The sequence below is a fragment of the Clarias gariepinus genome, chromosome 13 (assembly GCF_024256425.1).
Source record: "Clarias gariepinus isolate MV-2021 ecotype Netherlands chromosome 13, CGAR_prim_01v2, whole genome shotgun sequence".
Taxonomy (NCBI): domain Eukaryota; kingdom Metazoa; phylum Chordata; class Actinopteri; order Siluriformes; family Clariidae; genus Clarias; species Clarias gariepinus.
The window spans coordinates 14,756,402-14,776,305 of NC_071112.1; the positions used below are offsets into that span (position 1 = coordinate 14,756,402).

General features: G+C 39.0%; 1 protein-coding gene across 4 annotated transcripts in view; it reads right to left on the reverse strand.

Moving 5' to 3' along the window:
- Positions 1-14,142, reverse strand: part of ctbp2a (C-terminal binding protein 2a) — a 33,433-nt gene extending 19,291 nt beyond the window's left edge. For 2 of the 4 annotated variants that reach the window (XM_053509729.1, XM_053509728.1), the window contains exons 1-2: positions 13,792-14,142; positions 5,046-5,205 (exon numbers count right to left, since the gene is read on the reverse strand). In XM_053509729.1, coding sequence (XP_053365704.1) covers positions 5,046-5,103 — 58 coding nt within the window. In that variant the 5' untranslated portion in view covers positions 5,104-5,205; positions 13,792-14,142. Of the gene's footprint in view, positions 1-111; positions 2,531-5,045; positions 5,206-13,791 lie in introns of those variants that run through there. The other 2 variants (XM_053509727.1, XM_053509726.1) reach the window with 1 other exon arrangement.
- Between the last annotated feature and the right edge of the window lie 5,762 nt (positions 14,143-19,904).

Genomic DNA, 19,904 nt, shown 5'->3' on the forward strand with positions numbered 1-19,904 from the left:
ACTACTTGTCTAGAGAGAAATATTATAGATAGGAATTATTATCTAAAGTATATTACTGTTAATTTTAAAAAAGGCTATTCATGTGATGAATAAAAAGAAATTAGGACAAACTTGTATCAGGCGATGCCATGGTGGAGACAATAACAGGGGGTCCAGTGCGACGAGAGAGCTTCTGATTTGCAAGCCAAGGAGTCTGTATAGTAGTCCCGACAGGCACCAGGCCACTCTCATGAGGCGTTGCCCCACTCCTCCGCATTATATGGGGGCTTGACTGTGGATTAGACAGGCTAGAAATTGTGGTCATGGTACGATCCCTCTTCATCAGTTCCATAGGCACAGTGTAGTTGGTAGAGTATGCTTTGGGGGCTTGTTGTGGTGACAGAGTGGGCATGGTTGGTGCTGGTGTTTGTTGTGGCATGCCAGGATTAGGGGCTGCCATTTGCTGTTGCAAAGCAAGGATTTGTGGTTGCACTCCTGATATGTGTGATGGAAGTGGAACTTGCTGAGACACTGCTGTCAAAGATGATATAGGTAGGCCAACTTGAGAAGTGTAAGCAGACAGAGAACGTGGTTGAACAGGCTGCATTGCACTACTGAAAGACCCTGGCGTCCTTGTTATAGGGTATGCGCTAACCTCTAGAAGCTGCTGGGAAGGAGCACTACTAGGTCTGCGGCCCATGATGTCAGCCATCCTGGGGAAGATGGTCTGAGCTGGAGTCAAGGGTGGCTGCATATACTGAGCATCCATATTTGGAGTTGGTGTTGGTTGTTGGTGTATGTACACGTCACTGCGATGACTAAAACTGTTGGATCGTCCTCGGCCTGGAGCAGTCTGCTGTTGGGGAATATCCGGGGGGCGTTTGCAACTGACTGCCACATGAGAGAGCGCACGTGCCTGGCCTAAGTTGGGTGCAACAGAATGAATATCATTCTGTTCCATAACAGCCAACATTGAAAGTGAATCAAAGCCCTGCTGTAGCAAAGAGGTTATGGTGCTCTCAGACAAACCTTCTTTGCGTAGAAATGCCAGAAACTCTGGGTCAGCTGTCTTCTTTGGGTCCACAGACGGCAGTGCGTTTTGAGGTGTTGTAGAAGCAGGAGCAGGTTGAGTGGGAATCTGAAGAGGGCCCTGAACAGGGATAGCAGTTGTGACTGAATTAGTCACTGAAGCAGGAGCTGGCAAGGGAAGGTTAGGGTCGTAGACAGGATTTGTTGGTGCCAAAGGTTCCCCCTGCTGAACAGACTGTGCTGGCTGCGTTTGTTGCACCAATGGCATTTGCTGCACTTGCTGGATTGGTTGCCTTTGCTGTGGTTGTTGAACTGACTGTGTTTGCTGTGGCTGTTGAACTGGCTGCCCTTGCTGTACTGACTGAATTTGCTGCTGAAATAGTTGCTGAGCTTGTTCCTGTTTTTGTAGTTGGGCTTGTTGCTGCTGTCCTGTAACATATGGTGAAGAGCTGTCATGATGCATAACTATACCTTGAGAAGAGGGATCTATCACCAGACAGGTGGGTACAGGCTGATTTCGATCTACCAATCTCCCGTTAAGATCATTATACATTGAACATCCAGGAAGAGAGGAGGGTGCCTCAGCTCCATATTGAGGATTATTTGCCTCAGTGGAATAGCGAGCAGGAGAAAGTACTGTTCCCCGCTGGCCTTCTGCCATTATTTTGGCTACTGGTGTGGCAGGTAAAAGGCCAGGGGGGCAAGTCTCCCGGTAAACACGAGTCATTTCATGAGTGGTAGGGGTTGGAGCAAGTGGTGCTGGAGTGGGGACAGGTGCATTACACCTCCCAGATTGGTTCTGGTTCCAAAGTGGTTGAGATCCTCCTATCATAACATAATGAGAAGCTGACCGATTAAGGGGCATTTGTTCTCCTTGATAAAAACCATCAGTTGGCCTCGATAACACTGCAGAATCTTGGTGGTAAGGATCCAGAGGAGTTAAAGAACCACGACCGGCCATAGGTGAACGGTCATAATGACTGTTCAGCTCAGGAACAGAACTCTTTCTCATGCTGCGGGGATCTGATCGATCCAGATAATTTGGATTATAAAGCGATCCCTGATAGTGGTATGGCTCCCGTTTCATATCCATTTCAGATGAGCGTACACCAGCGAGTGGTTCATACCAACCTCCAGCATCTCCTCCAAAGGAGTTCCGTCGGTCAGTTGTCCTGGTCTGCTGGTCATACATATTCTCGCTGTGTTCCCAATGACTTTCATTCCCGCCCAGAACGTCCCAACTCTGGGAACGGCCAATCGGCAATTGCTTGTTAAAGACCAGCATCAGCACTAAGGCAGTCCTCTTAAAGGAGAAGGCGTGCAAAAAGAATGATGTTTTTCTGTTCCAGCTGTAATTTCTGTCTCTCCTCCGTTTTTGAGGTTTTCTTTCAGATGGCTGCTCTCGGTAGGTGATAAATGAATAATTAATCCGGTCTGTATTCTTGTTGGCAGTGCAAAAGGGAAAGAAGATACCAAATGCTATCTCTCACACCGACTGTAGGCGAACACAACCTTGCTACTCCGTTGTGAAAATGCAAAATGACAACCATGAACTGATGAGAACACAAAGAGGAAGAGATTTTTTTTCTCTACCAGTGGAAGGGTGGTGCATAGTAGACAGGGGCTTTTGTTAATCCAGGAGAGCTGATCAGCTTATACTCTAAAACACTTACTCACTCTGATTGCTATGAGGGATTATAGACTAAATTAAACCTGGTTAAATCCACTCTTGTTGTGGTACATGCACACAAATGCATACCAATTCATACAGTACCTCATATGCAGACAAATTAAACACATTCAGGTCACTGATGCTGATAACGTCACCTTTTATATTATCACATACCTACGTTAATTAATACAAACCTAACGCATTAAGGATCAAATCCTTAATGACCAGTAATCTATAAACAAGCCAAGTACTGTGTGCTGACCAGACTTAACACCTGCACACACAGTGTGACAAAAAATGCAGCATGTTTAATCCATTAATGAACTACACTTACAGTAAAGCACATCTGCCACATGCAAATATATACTCTTCATATTCCTTATTGGTGTTGATTAAAACAAAAACATTTTACTAAAATCTTTATTGTTCACTAGACATACATATCAACCAGTTAACTGACTGACTAAATAGAGACGGTCTAAAAACTTTTAGATTGTTTAGGATGACTGAGTCTCGTTCTATACAATATAAATGTAATTTTAATAATGAAAAATATTTTGCACTCTACAAAACAATATAAATAAAAAAATGTATAAATTAAAAGGGACGAAAGGGACATTTTTTAAAGAAAAATTAGTCCAGATTACAAATTTTATTCTTTTTTTTTTTTTGCTTTGTCTGACTCACAAATAAATCTTCTTCCTTTAGTTTTCACTCCAATGCCACATTTTTAAAATGGCTTTCGCATTTTTGCATGAATATATAAAAAAAAAAAGATATATTTATTTACAAATTGTTTTTTAATTTGCAGCTCAATTTCTTTTTAGATCCAAAGAACAGCACTACTATACCAAACATCTGACATCATGCCTCCATCACATAAATTAAATACAATCCAATAATGTTAATCCTCATGCTGCATGAATTTAAAAGCTATAATGTCTCATGTACAAGTAGGACGCTCTAGAAAAAAAAAAAAATCAGGCCCAGAAGGAAATGTTCAGCTTTAGTATGGAAAAAAAAACCTCACGTTTTGCACACAGAGTCAGACCTGCGCAGAGGTCTATGATGCGTCAAGACGGATTAGTTTTTCACACAGCGTGTGCCTGTAAGGGTAAGCGCACACAAAAACAGACATGTGCACAGACAAATGCATAACTGCACACTGTGATCTTTTACCCTATAGGGCCTGTACCAACCACTCATAATCAGTTCATCAAGGAGCATTGCTCATTTCGTTTATTTCCAATCCAGCTTTTCCTTTTCTCTTACTGAACCACTCTCATACACTGCCAAATCAGAGTCGTGATCCAGCATAAGTATGAATAAACGGCCAGAGATGAAGAACGACTAGACATTATATAAAATAAAAGTTGATACATATTTAAAGATTATCATTTCGGATGTTATAAAAAGCTGTTATACTGTCGGAGAAAATTTAAACACAGTCCGCACTTTAAAATCCACTACGGCTCATATTTGATAAACAGACCAGCAGTGTGTCTTTCTGCTGCATAAAGCACACTGCTGAGTTAATCGTGTCTGCATTCATTTTTCTTTGGCCTGGCCTCTTTGGCAACCGCAACCCCCTCTGGGTTCCCTTGCCACAGTGAAAAGTAGATGAGATCACTTTCCATTGTAATTAGGCACAAAAGTAAGAATTTGTTTTTGTAGGACGCCTGCATGCGATCTGTAGTTCTTCTCCTCGCCATGTTAGAGTGGTGACAGATTTTGACCCTATGGAATGTAGACGGTTAATTTCAAACATACAGGTACTTACATCAGCAGGAACACGTCCTGGCTATACTACATGCAAAACCGTTCCTGTTAATGGAACCCATTTAACATGTGCGATTGTAGTGATTTGTCTTACATGTTTACACGTATAAATGTAATTAATCTTACTGGATTTAGTTCTGCATTCCTGAAACCATCCTCTGGAGGCACATTTCTGAACTAGGGGGTTAATTGTTCTGTGCACAGAGGGGGGGACAAAAAAAAAAAACATTCTGACTACTCCGACTTAATCCACTACTCACACACTGGGAAGTATATTGTTTATATGTTCATAAAACCAGGCATTTAAAATGTGCCAAAACGTTACACTGTAGTGCAGGCACATGGAAATGATCCCATATAAGTTTGCGCAAGTGTCTCATGTGGATACCATAAATATAGTTAGAATAGTGAAAAAAAAAGGAAAATATCTTTAAAAAAAAATAATAAATCATGGTTTCTTCCATCAAAACCTCAAACCATCATGCCAGCACTGCTAGCTGGCACTGTGAAATGCAATAAGACATGTGCAATGCGAAACCAACAAATTGCTAATTTAAAAAAAAAAAAGAACAGTCTAAAAACTTACCTTCACAGATTTTGTCGAGTCGCTGCCGTTTAACTTTGTGCTTGTCAAGCAAAGCCATTGTAGTGCTGCAGCCTCGTCGTCTCGGCTAGCTGTACACCGGGCTAAGCCACAAAACACTAGTGTCCCCTCACCCCCGGCAGGGCATGCCGTCACCTCACACCTGCACGCACGCACACACATGCGCACACACACACACACACACACACACACACACACACACACACACACACACACACACACACACGTTTCATTCATCAGATAACCTCGATTTTTACAATGGTCTACTTTGTATTTTCCTTAAGGTTGACTTAGAACAGGCCCCAAAGAGTTGTGGCCATAACTAAATACTCCCACAAGAGGGAGCTACACCCCTATTCAAGCAAGCCACTTTTGTGCATTCAATAAAACACTAAAAACAACCAGAATCTAAACACAGCACACCACACTTCAATCAACCACACTTTTCATGCTGATGTAAGCTAGATCTTGCTAGTAATCCTCACTCTCAAACTGTAATTGAAGACCTTGTGCCCTTTCGGGTTGATCACAACATGAGACACACAAGTACCACCATATACAAAACCATTTTTCAATAGCCTCGGATTCAGTCATGCCACTGGAGGTTAAATATCAGTCATTCAGAGCAGAGCGTCCAGGCATTCAGAGAGGCCTAATAGAGCCTTTTATCATGACTTTTCTGTCCATCAACATATTCTTTTAAACCCTGAGCTCTCCTCTTACATGTTCCCCATATTTCATTCAGGGAACGTAAACCAGAACCTCCTCAAGCCTTGAATATATCCATTACTTTTCCCTCCCCTTTGAGGCTGACTGCTTTACTACCAGAATGAGATACACCACAGCATCACATGGAGGACAGCAGAAACGTTTCTCAACCAACCAACCAACCACACATCAGGATGTTGCGCAACTAATCTAAAGCATTTAGAGTGCATGTGATTTTACGCAAATACTAAAGAAAATATGTAGCATCTGTATTTAGTTGCAGTCTAGCATTAGGGGCGTCTTATAATCCATAAACATTTTAGCAGCACCTGAAAACATGTTTGTAACTCATTCTATGCATTTACACAACACAGCCAAAAAATGCGACAGTTTATACACAGAGTATGAGGGAAACACAGAAATGCCCATAATGCTCTACAAGCTGGCACAATCCTCAATACACAGACACGGCAATGCGACTCAGCGTGGCTTACTCTCAAAAATGGGACGTACACTATGAAAACTGAACCGTGCATCATAAGTGAAATCAAAATGTTGAGTAGAAGGGAAGTTGAAGTGTTGTGAAAGATTATGAACCATACGTTTTCACAGCGTTCGCACATGTGTCATGTTTGGTGCGTCCTAAACCGACCACTAGACAGAATTTTTGCAGTGCTTGGATATCTGCCTGAAGTCCAATCAAAATGTTGTGAACAGTTATTTGGTATTTTTAATCTACTTTAAAATAAGCTTCTTATAAGCGCAACGTGAACAAACACCTGCACTAATAGATATTAAGTAGAAAAACTAAAGTAATTGATTAATATTTTTACAGCTGAAATACCAACACTGAAGTGGTACAATATAAACCCCCTTTATATTTCATAGATGTGATAACCTGGTCATTCAGTACATTCAGGTCATTTGCTGACTTCATTTTATTGCCACATGATGTTGTTGAGCCTAGACCTGACCAACTGACAAGCAGCCCAAGATCATAACACTGCTCCCAGAGGCTTGTACAGTGTTCACTATGCATGATGGGTATATCACTTCATGCACTTCCCTGTTTACCCGTGACCTTTTCCCATGCTGCAATTAAAAATCTTTATGCTTTCTAGCCAATTTAAGGTTTTTTTTTTTATCTGAATAGTCTCACTAGCAAGTGGATTTCTTGTTGGACTATACAGCTGTTTAGTCGCAATCGTGTGAATTCTCGTCACATTGTGTGTATGAAAATGCTCTTACTTTTCACTGTTAACTGTTGATTTTTTTTTCCATGCAACTCCACCTAGTATTTAAGTGATTTCCATTCAAGATTTTTTCCGACCACATTTCTTTCACAAAGTGGATATCCTTCCAGATTTTGGTAAAGGGTAGAAGGGTTCTTAACTCCAGTAAGTGGTTCTGGTAAGTTCCAGTAATTTCAAATCAGAACCAATATTGCACAATAAAAATAAAGGTATATATTTTTATCAAAAGAACCTCATTTTAATACCAGGGCAGAATTTTTTTGTGTTTCCTCAATGGGAAAACAAAGAAAACCATAATTGTTAGTTATAAAGCACTTTGGATGCTTCACAATATGCAGTACTTAGAGCATTTACACAGAACCTTAGAACCGTAGTTTTTTTCCCTTTTGTGTGGTACGGGTCCAAGAGTGTCTAAGCGAGAATGTGTGGGTTTAAGTTTCCGCGAAACTCTACAGCAGATCAGTTTTCAGTAAAGAGTTACACAATTCAACCCTAAATGGATAAGCCAAACCAATGCGTCCTGTATTTAGGGTTGTAGATGTGAGTGCAGAAGCACTGTAGAACTGTAATATGTTCTGGATTTTTGGACGAACCAACAATATAAAAACATAACAAAGCAAAAAAAAAATTAAAATAAAAAACAATGCACATGATACAAAAGTTTTATCGAGTTATTTCTACAATAGGGTCCTTAAATTGTTTCGTGTGTAGCATCAGCTCCGTGTTCTCCGCGCTCGTGATTTCCATGCATCGCTCTAGCCAAATTTTTAATGAGTTGTTTGTGAACTGTTGAAGTGCCGATATTTGAAGAGGACGGCGTTAAAGAAAAATATTATTAATGTCGTTTATATAGCCCACAGAGGTGGCAGCAATAGCTTTTCAGTAGACACAAAGAGGTCACCTGTATCCACTTCAAAGCTACGTCTGTGTTTTAAAGTGCTCTCTCTCACACAGTGCGTGAATTACAGCTGTCCCATTCACCAACCTGCTGCTTTGATTCATCTGCACCTGTGAGCATGCCTGCGAGAGACAATTGCGCTGGTGCAGCATTTTGTGCTCGAAAACGTTTGAGTCTGCACCCCCTGCAGCTCGGTTTGGAGATTTTTTTTCACGACACATATTTCAATGTCCTAGTTAAATAGTCACAGGAAGAAATGCGTAAAGAGGGTTTATAATTTGTCGGAAGATTATGTGCTTTTAAACTTGACATTTTACATACTTGACATTTCGAAATGGCTCAGGATTGGTTTTGTTCAGGTGTCATAACAGCCATACTGCATGAGAAAAACCACCATGAGCGAGCACACGCCTGTAACAGGGTTTCATCCAGGGGCTCTTTGAAATGCCACTGCCAATAAAACCAGCAACAGACTTATGCACCGTCTTCACTATGACAACAGCTACAATTTATGTGAGCAATATATCTTCCAACAGAAAGGGGAGGAGGGAGAGAGAGCGAGAGAGAGATAGAGAGAGAGAGAGAGAGAGAGAGAGAAAGCGCAGCAAATCCACAGCCTTGAAATATGCCACTATTTTACTGACATTAATACATATTAATGTGTTTATTCCTTTAAAAAATGACCTTTAGCTTTAATGCCTCAGGGGGAAAAGGTTTTGAGAAAAAAACTTTTTTTTAGATAAAGCTCAAAATACTTGACCTTCCTCCCACACAATGCAATTATCAGACTATCAGACTATCATTCAACACCACACACACACACAGTTCAGCATCACTTTGCAATCTATCCAAAAATCAACACCATCACTAGATTACATAAGTACAACATGAGATGTGTTAGATGTATCATCTTGCCGATAAAAATGAATTGATAAAGCAAAAAACTTTATCTCTGTGTGAGATTACTTTAGTCAAGTATCTTTGACACATTTCCCTGTCCCGAGAAGACAAAAAACTCAATGTTACGAACTCAATGTAATGGCTAAGGACATGACAGTGCCTTTAAAAAAATATTTTTTTTTAATCATTCGATGCAACGTTGAATCAGTAGAGAAACCCAGTTGTAGTCGGACACCTCTGTGCGCAGGCAGAAATTAAGTGTTTGCTTTAAGCCACTCTGACTACTTACACAAACCATAATGATAAATCCACTCCTCTTCCAGCGGTGAGCCTATTTCTTGTATAATAAATTAATGATTTTGATCTAACCTTAGAGCAAAGAATTTGTGTAAGTGTTTACAATTCTATAACAATGTTCACCTTAATGTTTAACATGTTCTGGCCACTCCACTACTTTTGGTGTTTTGAATCCTTGGTAATATTCGTTGCCTTTTTTGCACAGTGAAATGTTTTAAAATCTTCTTCCACACTGTCCACATGCAGGAGATAATGATCAAGTTCTTTTTTTTTTCTTGAACAAAGCAGTATGACAACAGATGGTCTCTTCCCTATGACCTCCTGGTGACATATTGAACTCATGGACATCTGCTTTCCTTTCACCCTGCAAACTAAACCACCTGCATGTGCTGTGATATGCTCTTAAAAAAAAAACAAAAAAAAAACTAAAAAATGAAAATTTGTGGCAAAACGTAAATTTTAATCTTAATTAAAACCCCATAAACTTAACACTGAAATGTTTGTCTCATCTGCCACGTTCCGAGATCTGGACTAAACATCCTAGCGATGACCGAAGTGCTGTTTCTTGGCGATGCCTGAAACTCTGATCTTCATTTATCCCAATACATATCACACACTAGGAGAAGCATTCTAAGCATTGCATTTGACCATGTAGCTGAAGAGCCACCCAGCTGACTGGTATGCAGGGAGACACAGAGGCGGGGGTGACGCTATAGAAACAAGACAGCTGTGGCTCCAACGGTGATCTCTGGTGTATTCATATGCTCATAAAGATCAGGAATTTAACCACAGGAGTCACTTCAGGTATGCTTAATTACAAACAGTACTTAATAGACTGACACCAGGTATAAAAGACCCCGCCATTATGAAGGTCATGAACGACAAAAGACATGTAGCTCATCCCATCCTGACTCACATGGCTCCTCCTTTACTTGAATGGAGCCAGCATGGCACTGAGAAGCTCCATCTGTCTCATATATGTAAAGATCTGTTAGCTCTGACTGCTTCTCCTTCTGCCCGGGTGTGTGCGTGTGTGTGTGTGACTGGGTGTGAGAGAGAGAGAGAGGCATTACAACTCTATAACCCGAGACTCATGACCGCGTAAGCTCAGGGACAAAAATCAAAGCTATTTACATTTCACAGAGCTTTGTATGACATTATGCTTTCTTAAGGGCCGGAAGTCAAGCTGTAATTTGATGATAATTACTCTTCTGAAAAGCAATATAAAAGCCATTACACATTACGCTGCAGAATACAAGAGAAATTACCCTGTTCATAATATGTTATTAGAATATTAGGTGGTTTTTAGGAGGGAAGAAGGCCAGACAGGCAAAAACTTTTTAACCACACTTACATTAAGGCAATTTGGACATATAAAAGGCAGAAATTAGGCAGTTATTGGAAATGGTCATGAAATGTTTATGAATATCACAGTCATTACCAGGTCCTCGGAAGCTGTGCTCTATTTTTTTATTATTTAAAAAAATGGGTGAAACTATAAGGCAACTTTTTCATTATTATTGAAATTATTTTTTATCAAGTAATTTTACTTTTAAAAATCCTTTTTTTTTAAAATACAAATACAACTGATTCATTTTATATAATTGCTACTTGTTTCAACACAAATTTTAATATTAAAATGTGTATTTATTTTTATGTGAACATTAATGCGTTTTTTATATATAAAGAGATCAACATATTCAGGAATGCATTTTGGGAAATATTTCGAAATATTCTTTAACTGTAGCATCTGGAAAATACTGCTGATCTTTTCAGCCATCGTGTCGTCCTCCTTTACCATCACCCTCTTGCTATTTTTAAAAATCCCACAGTGATCCATATTAGCAGCACATCAGGCACTGACAGAATCTTTCATCTACCCTTCCTGCTACTTGATACCCAGTAATTGCTGTTTTGAACGACTCGTTTGCACATATCAGGGGGGAAAAAATGAAAAACAGATGAACTTGATATATTGGTGTATATCAGGGGTACGTGGAAAATTTGTCAAGGTCTAGCTAGATGAAGTGTCTAGTTTAAAAAAAGATTCATAAAACGCAGCTGAACAGTTACTATGATTGGATTTTAATGCTTAGCTATTGCCCATAATTTTAGAGGTTCATGTGCAAAAAATTCGAATTTTATTTTATTTGTCATGTGCAAAACCATACACGGTATGATATTCAGTGAAATGCTTGTATAACTGTCCGTGACCTAAAACAGAGAGATTTCACTATAATAAAAAAGACTACACTAAAGAATATAATTAAAATAAGATTTAAGAAGAATTTGCAATAAAAATAAAACATTCAGGCTGGAATATAAAAATTTACAAAGTTACAAAATATACTAGAATAAAAAGAGAAATTATAAATGGCATGATTTACAGAATGAAAAAAATGAAATTGTAAATTGTGAGGTATAAGATAAAATATAATAAAGACAGTTGGAAATAGTTTCGTTTTGAGTATAGTTTTGAGTAGTTTGAGTCATTTTTTACTTAATACACATTTACCAATCTGTTCATCTTTAAACATTCAACCAATTTAAAACTCAAGCTTGTTGTTAGATCACTAACCAGACCAGAGCGTAAAATAAAAAGACAAATCTATTCTGTATAAACTTGCTCTCCTTTCTGGTTTACCGTCTCCAGCTCTGATGTATATTACACCCCAAAAACTAATTCTACATGTTCGCGCCTCCGCCCTCCCCCACAAACCTGCACAGCAGCAGCATCATAAATATTAACGCGCCTGTTCACATTTACCTAACTAAGTGATAATTCATGTCCAATGTCCTCCTTCACGTTCTGCCATATGTGCTGAGACTGATGTTTTAGTGCCTTGGGGAAGGTAGTAATGGGAAGCGTTCTCACACAACACAGGGGTGGGGGAGGTGAAGAAAACCAAGGTCACCTGTCACGTTACCTTAAAATGCAACTGTGTGCTAAATTCCCTCTTTGCCGGGATGTTTATCACTGGACAAGTCTTCTTAGGAAAGTTTAATATAAGCTTTTCTTTAAAAATAAATAAGTAAAAAAAAGCGGTTGAGTTGATGACGCACAAATAGAAAAAATATATCCTAACAAATCTTTAAGCTAATAACTTCTGGTGCTGATAATGATAAAATTTCTCTATACATCAAAAGGATTCCCTATAGAAATAGACTTCGCTTGATCAGCCAGTCTATCACGTACCAGACCAGTGACTCAAGTTTTTCTGTAGGAGTCGTGAGAACTGAACAGGAAACATACAGTACTAATACGTTTGAGAAAGAAATGTGGCAAAGCACAAAACATGACAAAGCACGTATGCAACATGTGTACACAACATCATTGTTTGCACTTAGCTGCAGTAATTTGAAGTATTTTCTCAGCATGCCTTGTTAAACAGGTATCTAATAACCACAGACAGCAGATGCCAGAGTGAAAAAGAGCTACACACGCTCGCTTCTTCCAGACTCGAGCTCCTAACCAACAAAGGGCCATTTCCCTAATCACCCACACACACACACAAACACACACACACACACAGCTTCCCAACCTTCACTCTGGGTTTCAAGAGGTCTGGCATCATTCTTCAGCTTAAGAACAGAGTTTCCTGAAAGCATCTCAGCACAAAGATCACTTTGAGAGCGCGCTCACACACACACACACACACATAATCTCTGTGTTTCTAAAACAGTTAGGATGATTTTAACTTTCTTGTCACAACCTGAACCCTTATCAAGCTGACTCAATCAAAAATGCTTTTAAGAATCTGATTAACACACCCGAGCATTCGTCATTACACTTAAGCAAACGTGTTACTCTATTGATTTTTTGTGCGTTACCTCACAAACTGCACAGAGACACTAAGCAGCAGCAGCAAGCTCTCACTTTACAACACCATTACAGGAAAGGCAAAAATGAAACCAATCTCACAGCATACATAGGCTTGAGTCTGTTGAGTCTGGTTCCTCTCAAGGTTTCTTCTTATTGTCATCTCAGAGTGTTTGTTTTGTTCTTTGCCATCGTCACCCTCGCTCGCTTCAGGAACAAAACAATTCTAATGATCAGGACATATTTCCTCACACTTTACAAAACGCAGCAATTTTTAATTCTGTAAAACTGCGTCACGACAATGACCATTGCATTGTACAGATAAAATTGAATTGGAAGTCATTTAAACTTGTTGTAGATACTTTTAACCATAAAATAAATCTCAGACATGATCCAAACTATATGGCACATTATTGAAGAAATAGACGCAACCCTTTTTTTTTTTAACCTCCATAAAGCCAGATTGCATTTTATTCTTGCATTTGATGCTATTTACAGACTACTGTGCTTGTTTCTTGAGTCACTGAAGTAAGAATTTGATGCAAGCATGCACATGAGTGTCAGAGCTCAGTAACAAATCTAATACCTAATATACTATAATAATAATGATGATGGATTATGACTTCATGTAGCAGAATCTAACAAAACCAGAGAGCACCTGGCTGTGCTTCAGTGACCCCTCGACCCCAGTTTGAGAACCACTGGTCTGACCCTGGTTATCCCCCTCCCACTGGGTACTACCACACACACACACACACACAGAGAGAGAGAGGCGGGGTTTTTCTCCATGCATTTCAACCATACACACACTATGCTTTAAACAAGGCCTGTGAACACTAAGTTTGCTCTTACCTGAGACAGAGGAGCCTTCTCACCCCCCAGAAGCCACTTTCCCGTTAGATTTATTACTGCAGGACTGGGAGCTCGGCTCGCGCTCAGGATTCCGCTAACATGTGAAAAAGCGACCCGTCGCGAACTTGTAAAGCCGCCGCCGAATCCGAGAGCGAGCGCCGCGATTTAAACTGCAGCACGCGCACACGCACGCGCAAACACACACAGCTTGTTCACTCAGTTGTGTTTTTCAGCTGTATGATGGCGACGCTATCCGTTAAGCCGCTCTCCGTTTGCAGCAGGGAGGGACGGAGGTGAGCTGACCGTTTCTGAGAGGCGGAGTGAATAACACTTGAACAAACCACACACACACACACACACCCTCGAGAAGCTCCTGCTGCTCCGCTGCGGAAGAGATGAGTGGGCGGGGCATGCGCCTTGTGGGCGGGGTAATTTTTTAAATGGATGAACCCCCCCCCCCAATGTGTCCCCCTTAACGCACAACGCTTGCTGCACTTTACAGTACAGTATATACACCACCTACTTTCACAATTAAAATATATATATTTATGTGTATTCAGTTTTCTATTGAAATAAAAAAAATTAATGAAACAAGAAACTCTCTCTCTCTCTCTCTCTCTCTTGTTCTCTATCCCACTCATGCTGTTGAGAGTGGAATAAGGCCTGGAGCTTACTATCCCAGGGGACTTGGGGCACCACACACTCACACACTCGCTGACACACTAGCAGCAATTTAGGAACAAAAATTTGCATGTTTTTAGACTTTTGGAGGAAACCGACGTACACAGAAGAAACACACCGAGCGAGCACTGGGTGAGCATGCAAACTTCATGCACACAGACCCCCAAGGTGGGAATCGAACCCTCGATCCTAATGGTGCCAGGCAACTGTGCTAACTGAACTGTGCCCCTGAAACAACCAGCTTTTTAAATGTTTTTTCCTTGTCTAACACAAATGACATCATTTTTTCCTTAAAAATGATTTATTGACTTAGTTTTAAATTATTGCAATTAGTTTCAAACCCCAAAGTTTTTAAATCAGATATTGATGTGTTTAAATATGTACATTTCTCTCTGCACTCTTTTTTTCATCTGCAACTTGAAAGTGCCTTCTACATCCAAAAGAAAGCAATTGATGATTCAGCCATAACTTTTACAATTAAAGAAGCATATATTTATGTGTATAGAAAAAAAGGATGTAAAGATTAAAAATGTATTGAACATTTCTTATTAAAAATTTCTTTACTCTTGTATGGTCTTAGAATTATCGGCCATGGTCTTATTTTTTTGTTTTACAGTACAAATAAAAAAGAAAATGTGTGTTTAAGCAACATGGAGGTGACCAATCTTCCTTTCCTAAAAATATCAAGTTGCTACAGTAACTTTGAAGAGATCATTTCATATATGCCCCCAAAATAGCCATTTTCAGATTTATACTGGCTTGCTTAAAACAATAATAATTTAAAATGATAATTATTCATATTTCTTTATTGTTATATTGGTATAACACTCTAGAAGCATATGAGCTATAAACCTAAATGAAAGCATTTTGTGCTAAATTAATGATCTTTTTCCAAAACAACCTGTAGTGTCAATATCTTAACACTTTTGCATTTTAGAATAATACACTTTTTCAGGTTTAAGTCTTTTCTTGTAAAATCTAAATTGGTCCAGGTTTCATCTAAATGGCAATCAAGATCATTGAAAGATTGGATTCAAAAGCATTACGGACACTACCTAAAAGGTCATGAAATTCTATTTAGCTAATGTGTTTCTTTTTATCTGATAAAAATATAAATGTGTATGCATATTTACTAAAAATAAAGCATGGATCGGGAGATAAGAAACGTTAAGTATTATGAAAAAATGGTGGTATATGATCTTATCAGAAAATTTACCTTTTCACCTAGGTGAGACATTTTTAGCAAAAAGTAACTATAATAACAAAAGCCTGACTATAAATACAACTACAATCTGTACCAACCTTTTGGCAACACACGGAACACTGTCCTCTTGTATCACTTGTCAGGCATCTAGGCAGGGTCAATCCGGCTCCAAATCACAGAGGCATTGTATGAGGACACATCAATGCTGTTATAGATGACCAAGGGCTAGCACTTGTCACACACAGTCATCCTCCTGCAGCTGTAAGTTCCAATGACCTTGTCCATGTTGTCCATACCTCCTTTGTTGTGGTTGAAGTCTAGCTTGCATCTTGTTCTCATGATCACTGATCTCTGCTGTTTTGTGCAGGAGGACCACATTCTTGTTCTTCTTTGGAAGTTAAGAAACTAGAGTGGTGGAGGGGTGAAGGCAAACTTCGAGGAGGAAGCCTCTCTCTTTCTTGTTGAAAGAAGTGCAGAGGACAGCTCAGGCAGGTTCTTTCTTACTGCCAACTGCTGATCTTTTTTGCTAATTTTATAAGGTAATCAACACTGAAAATAATTTACATTAAACATATAAAATAGAAACGTACATAAAAATGTATCTCTGAATTAAACCAACTGTAAAGGGTTGTAAAGGTATGGCAGGCACTCCACCCACTTCTCCCAGACCTCTCTTATGGCAGCCTGTTTGTCTGTCACTCTGTTGAAGTGTGCATGTGTGTGCCAGTGTGTTTCTGTAATTTTTGTGGTGTAAAAATGGTTTCATAGCTGGCGCGTCAAAATTGTCCCCTAAGACAATCTTTGTACCCTAGATGTGTAAAGCCTTCATGAAAATAGAAAATAGGAAGTGGTTATTTTTTTTTTTTAATGGTGGGGTAAAGTCATTAAATTTCAAGTTAAACATAATTCATTTCAATTTAATTTCATCAAATTTTAAGTTTAGAAAGAACATAATTCTAGAAATAAAACATAATTGTTAAAATACACACACACATAGGTTTATGGTGTTGTCAAAAAGTAGTTGCCCTCTTCCTGATTTTTTCATTTTTCAGACGATAAAAGATCATCTGAGTAAATACAACATGCTGTTTTTAAATAAAGATTTCATTTATTATGGGAGAAAAGCTGTTCAAACCTGTCTGGCCCTATGTGAAAAAGTAATTGCCCCTAAACCTAATCCTGTAACTGGTTGGGCCAACCTTTGCGGCAACAATGGTAGGCAAGTTTTTGTAATAACTGGAAATAAGTCTTTTACATTGCTTTGGAGGAATTTTGGCCCATTCTTCTTTGCAGAATCGTTTTAATTTGGCCACATTGGAGGGTTTTCGAGTATAAACGGCCTGAATATGAATGGCCTGCTTAAGACACTTAGTTAGACGTTTAAGATGTTCGTAAGTGATTTCTTGATTCAACTGTTTGGCAGTAATCAGGCCAGGATGTGGCATTTGAGATTAAATTCAGCGTTCCAAAAAAATGTGTTTTCAGATAATTCATGATTAAGCAAGAAGGAGCAATCCTTGTCAAAGGCCCTATTACAGACATTCCTTTCTGAAAGTAACAGTAGGTTAATTATCACCATTATCATCACCTTTTATAGTGACAGCAACAGTGCATGCAATGAGCGAATGAAACCCCAGATCATACTGTGACATGTCAACAGCGACAGGACGTATGACAGGCAGAAGTAAGAGTTTCCTAAAAAACCACACACAATTCACAGGTAATGGTAGCACACAGGCGTCAGGATCTGCACACGGATAGAGCCCCGGGTGCCCTCTATTATACACAGTGTATATATTAGTATTTAATTTCAGTAGTTCATTCACACTTCAGTAGTGTTGTTACTCTTGTCATTTTCCTGCTAAGAAAACAATAACACAGTAAATTGCACTTATTAATAAAGTATTAAACATACTGAAACAAGCACAATACTGAATGTATGGACTTCTGAAGTTGGTGGAATACTACTACATTGTTGTATCAGTATGTTAAGATGATGTCCTGGTGTCAGAAGAAGAGTATGACTCTCACTAGGATGGTTGAGTGTAACTCGCTTCCCTGTAACACCTTGTTTTCTGTTACTTCTGCACAGGGATTCATACAGAACAAGCTTCCACTCCAACAGCTGCCTTTGGATGCCTTTTGTGTAAAAAAAAAATAATGCTGAAATGGAAGAGATCCTGTGTGTGTGTGTGTGTGTGTGTGTGTGTGTGTGTGTGTGTGTGTGTGTATGTACATATATATATATAGTCTTCTGCTTTAGTGGTTTTAGATCTTTTGTGAGACGTTATTATGGTATTATTATTGTGGTATACTGAAATATAAGTACAAGCATTTTAAAAGTGTCAAAGGCTTTTATTGACAATTACATGAGGTTTATGCAATGAGTCAATATGTGCAGTGTTGACCCTTCTTTTTCAAGACCTCTGCAATTTGCCCTGACATGTTGTCAATCAATTTCTAGGCCACATCCTGACTGATGGCAGCCCATCCTTGCATAATCAATGCTTGGAGTTTTAATGCCCCAGAATTTGTGGGGTTTTGTTTGTCTACCTGCCTTTTAAAAATTGACCACAAGTTCTCAATGGGGTTAAGGTCTGAGGAGTTGCCTGGCCATGGACTCAAAATTTCAATGTTTTGTTCCTGAGCCACTTAGTTATCACTTTTGCCTTATGGCAAAGTGCTCCATCATGCTGGAAAATGCATTTTTCATCACCAAACTGTTCTTGATGTTTGGGAGAAGTTGCTCCTGGACAATATTCTTGCACCATTTTTTATTTATGGCTGAAAAGCAACCCCACACATGAATGGTCCCAAGATGCTTTACTGTTGGCAGGCACAGGGCTGATGGTAGTGCTCTGAAAATGGCTTGGTTTGGACACAAGTTTAGATTTATTCATTTAATTATCAATTAATTATTCATAATTCTGGAACAATACTGGCTTTTTTCCCCTTAAAATGATGAAATAATGCATATGGCATTAGGTAATTAAGTAAAAACAACAACATTATTCTATACATGGGAGCAATATACTAGGATATATAGAGGAAAAGTTTTAATGTAGACCTTGATCTGACTGATATCACTAAAATATGTTTTTGTTCAAGTGTTCATGGTGAAGAGTCCTTCAGCGTCCTCTAGTGGATGAATTTAGAAATTACATATTTAACTAGTACCTGTAAACATCAAAGCCTCTTTTGAAATTTGTTGTGCAATAGAGAAGATTAGAGGTGGGGAAGGAGAGGAAGGCGTGGGGTACTGAGAGAAGATGGGTAACAGGAGAGAACCAGGAGGAGCAAGTGGACAAAAAAGATAAGAAAAATATATTAGTGTCCTGTATCTTTTGCGTCTTTAAACAGAATGTTTTGTAGTGAATATTAAGTACAAAGTCGATGCTTTATATGGATGTTTAATAAAAAACACATCAACACCTCCACAGTCATGCAGTTACCTAATCAGTCAATTCTGTTGCTACATTCACTTACAGGCCAAGAGCTTCAGATAGTGTTCATATCAAACATCCGAAAGAAGGAAGCTGTGATTAGCCTTGGAGCTTGGAGAAAGAAAAGATGTGCTCGTCATCCAAAACATACAAGCTTATCGGTCAGGCACTGTCATGGCTCATATGTCTGCTTTTGGAACAATCTCACTAATCTTTATTGATAATGTACCCTGTGGTGAAGGCTGCAGAATGAATCCAAAAGCCATGCATTTCGCATCCTTTTACAGAGTGGAAAAACTCTCCAAAACAAATACCAGTTGAAAGAGGCTGTAATACAAACCTGTCAAAGCAACACAAAAGAAGAATGCAACAGATTAGTTATTTCACTGGGTTATCGACTTCATGCAGCTAGGGATATGCAATCAAAATATTTCTTTATTTTATTTTAATACAATCTGTTCTTGTACTTTAACCACAGAATTTAGTGGTTTGTCACCAATGGTGCCATGGTCTAACTTGTTTAACCCATTCAGCTATAAGTAATGGATAACAAAAGCAGAAATTCTAAGTTATCATTTTACATTCTTATTTTAATCTTAGACCAAAAACAAAAGAACTGGCAACCCATATTCAGAAACCAGAAGGGAAAATAAGTACACCCTTCCTACCTCCACAAGCATTGAGAACGTAATTAGCAGTCATATGTTACCAATTACTGTATGCACAAGATTTGTTTAACATCAAGATATTTATCTAACATTAGCAAAGCAGAACTCTTGGAACTT